At 60.9% G+C, this 3697-nt stretch overlaps 1 protein-coding gene across 2 annotated transcripts in view; it reads left to right on the top strand.

Annotated features, from left to right (window-relative positions):
• Positions 1 to 1240, top strand: part of padi2 (peptidyl arginine deiminase, type II) — a 16404-nt gene extending 15164 nt beyond the window's left edge. For both annotated transcript variants that reach the window (XM_083668206.1, XM_083668207.1), the window contains exons 16-17: positions 376 to 617; positions 661 to 1240. In XM_083668206.1, coding sequence (XP_083524332.1) covers positions 376 to 609 — 234 coding nt within the window. In that variant the 3' untranslated portion in view covers positions 610 to 617; positions 661 to 1240. The remainder of the gene's footprint in view (positions 1 to 375; positions 618 to 660) is intronic.
• Positions 1241 to 3697: the final 2457 nt, after the last annotated feature.

Below are 3697 nucleotides of genomic sequence, written 5' to 3'. Positions count from 1 at the left end.
CTGACCTAACCCTAACCTAACCCTACTACTCTGACATGGTACCCTGACCTAACCCTAACCTAACCCTAACCTAACCCTGACATGGTACCCTAACCTAACCCTGACCTAACCCTAACCTAATCCTGACATGATACCCTGACCTAACCCTGATCTAGCCCTAACCTAGCCCTAACCCAGCCCTGACCTAGCCCTAACCTAACCCTGACATGGTACCCTAACCTAGCCCTGACCTAGCCCTAACCTAGCCCTAACCCTGACCTAGCCCTAGCCCCAACCTGGTACCCTAACCCTGACATGGTGATACCCTAAGCCTAAGCCTAACTCTGACCCTAACCCTGACCCTTGAACCCAGTAAACCTGTCTGTCTCCCCCCAGGTGAACATGATTGTCCTGGGCCAGTCTCTGGGCATCCCTAAGCCGTTCGGGCCTCAGGTGGCGGGCCGCTGTGCCCTGGAGGCCGAGATGACGTCCCTGATGGAGGCTCTGGGCCTCAGCTGCACCTTCATAGACGACTTTGCCTCCTACCACCAGCTGCTTGGGGAGGTGCACTGTGGCTCCAACGTCCGCCGCGAACCCTTCGCCTTCAAATGGTGGAACCAGGAACCCTGAGGGTGAGGGTGGAGGGGGGGGGGGGCGGGGGGGGGGGGGGGCAGATGGGAGTTGTAGTCCCACTCTGGGCTTCTGGGGCTCAATTAACAAGGAGTACAGCAGCAGTCTTAGACAAACACCACAGAAGTTCTGTATTACCCTTTGACTTTATTAAACATGTTTGGCTTTGTTTACAAAAAGGGTTAAAAGCAAATATTTACAAACAAGACTTCTGAAGGGCTTTGCGGACGTCAACAGAAATACAATCATCAGAATCAAGCACATGGCAGACTGGGTGTGTGGTTGGCTGGCTGCTGCAGCCCAGACACAGCCATGGGGAACAGACCACAGGTCTCAAACACTAGAGGGCGTAGTCCTACGAGCCCTGGGGGTTTCAGATGAAATGAATGTTTGGTTATTTTGAGTTTGAACACCGGTTAAACGCAACGATTAACGGCTCCTTCGTTACCATTAAACATAACTTAGGTGTTTTAGTTTTGATCTGCTTTGAGATGTTGTGTTTAAGGAGAAGCAGATGTTCAGGACTGTGACTGTGGTTTGATTTGTTATCCTTAAAGTCAAAGATTGACATTGAATTATGTAAGAGAATGTTTCTATAGTAACAGCACAAACAATAAACAACTGAACTTCATCTCTGCTCTTTCATTTCACTGAAATAAACTGTACAGCTTAATTATTTACTTCCTTATTTTATTTAATAGACATTTTAGAAGAGAGAAATATGTCTCAACTTGGTTACTGACGTGACAGCAGTCCCTTCATCCAATCAGGTAAACACAGCAGTCCCTTCATCCAATCAGGTAAACACAGCAGTCCCTTCATCCAATCAGATCTGTACAAGAACATGCCTCTGTTTAGTTTTACATTCAAACCAGTTGGTGCTCCACTCCATAGACCTACCAGGGGGACCCCCCCCCCACCATAGACCTACCAGGGGGACCCCCCCCACCATAGACCTACCAGGGGGACCCCCCCCACCATAGACCTACCAGGGGGACCCCCCCCACCATAGACCTACCAGGGGGACCCCCCCCACCATAGACCTACCAGGGGGACCCCCCCCCACCATAGACCTACCAGGGGGACCCCCCCCACCATAGACCTACCAGGGGGACCCCCCCCACCATAGACCTACCAGGGGGACCCCCCCCCACCATAGACCTACCAGGGGGACCCCCCCCACCATAGACCTACCAGGGGGACCCCCCCCACCATAGACCTACCAGGGGGACCCCCCCCACCATAGACCTACCAGGGGGACCCCCCCCACCATAGACCTACCAGGGGGACCCCCCCCACCATAGACCTACCAGGGGGACCCCCCCCCACCATAGACCTACCAGGGGGACCCCCCCCCCATAGACCTACCAGGGGGACCCCCCCCACCATAGACCTACCAGGGGGACCCCCCCCACCATAGACCTACCAGGGGGACCCCCCCCCACCATAGACCTACCAGGGGGACCCCCCCCACCATAGACCTACCAGGGGGACCCCCCCCACCATAGACCTACCAGGGGGACCCCCCCCACCATAGACCTACCAGGGGGACCCCCCCCACCATAGACCTACCAGGGGGACCCCCCCCACCATAGACCTACCAGGGGGACCCCCCCCACCATAGACCTACCAGGGGGACCCCCCCCACCATAGACCTACCAGGGGGACCCCCCCCACCATAGACCTACCAGGGGACCCCCCCCCCCATAGACCTACCAGGGGAACCCCCCCCCACCATAGACCTACCAGGGGGACCCCCCCCCACCATAGACCTACCAGGGGGACCCCCCCCCCACCATAGACCTACCAGGGGAACCCCCCCCCACCATAGACCTACCAGGGGGACCCCCCCCACCATAGACCTACCAGGGGGACCCCCCCCACCATAGACCTACCAGGGGGACCCCCCCCACCATAGACCTACCAGGGGAACCCCCCCCCACCATAGACCTACCAGGGGGACCCCCCCCACCATAGACCTACCAGGGGGACCCCCCCCCCCACCATAGACCTACCAGGGGAACCCCCCCCCACCATAGACCTACCAGGGGGACCCCCCCCACCATAGACCTACCAGGGGGACCCCCCCCCCACCATAGACCTACCAGGGGGACCCCCCCCACCATAGACCTACCAGGGGGACCCCCCCCACCATAGACCTACCAGGGGGACCCCCCCCACCATAGACCTACCAGGGGGACCCCCCCCCCACCATAGACCTACCAGGGGGACCCCCCCCCCACCATAGACCTACCAGGGGGACCCCCCCCCCCATAGACCTACCAGGGGGACCCCCCCCCCCATAGACCTACCAGGGGGACCCCCCCCCCCATAGACCTACCAGGGGGACCCCCCCCCCCATAGACCTACCAGGGGGACCCCCACCCACCATAGACCTACCAGGGGGACCCCCCCCCCACCATAGACCTACCAGGGGGACCCCCCCCCCCACCATAGACCTACCAGGGGGACCCCCCCCCCACCATAGACCTACCAGGGGGACCCCCCCCACCATAGACCTACCAGGGGGACCCCCCCCACCATAGACCTACCAGGGGGACCCCCCCCACCATAGACCTACCAGGGGGACCCCCCCCACCATAGACCTACCAGGGGGACCCCCCCCACCATAGACCTACCAGGGGGACCCCCCCCCCACCATAGACCTACCAGGGGGACCCCCCCCACCATAGACCTACCAGGGGGACCCCCCCCACCATAGACCTACCAGGGGGACCCCCCCCACCATAGACCTACCAGGGGGACCCCCCCCCCACCATAGACCTACCAGGGGGACCCCCCCCACCATAGACCTACCAGGGGGACCCCCCCCCCACCATAGACCTACCAGGGGGACCCCCCCCCCACCATAGACCTACCAGGGGGACCCCCCCCCCACCATAGACCTACCAGGGGGACCCCCCCCCCACCATAGACCTACCAGGGGGACCCCCCCCCCACCATAGACCTACCAGGGGGACCCCCCCCACCATAGACCTACCAGGGGGACCCCCCCCTCCATAGACCTACCAGGGGGACCCCCCCCACCATAGACCTACCAGGGGGACCCCCCCCACCATAGACCTAC

Source organism: Argentina silus (genome assembly GCF_951799395.1).
Source record: "Argentina silus genome assembly, chromosome: 4".
NCBI lineage: Eukaryota > Metazoa > Chordata > Actinopteri > Argentiniformes > Argentinidae > Argentina > Argentina silus.
The sequence above is the reverse complement of the archived record's forward strand: the minus strand, read 5'-3'. Positions and strand labels throughout refer to the sequence as shown.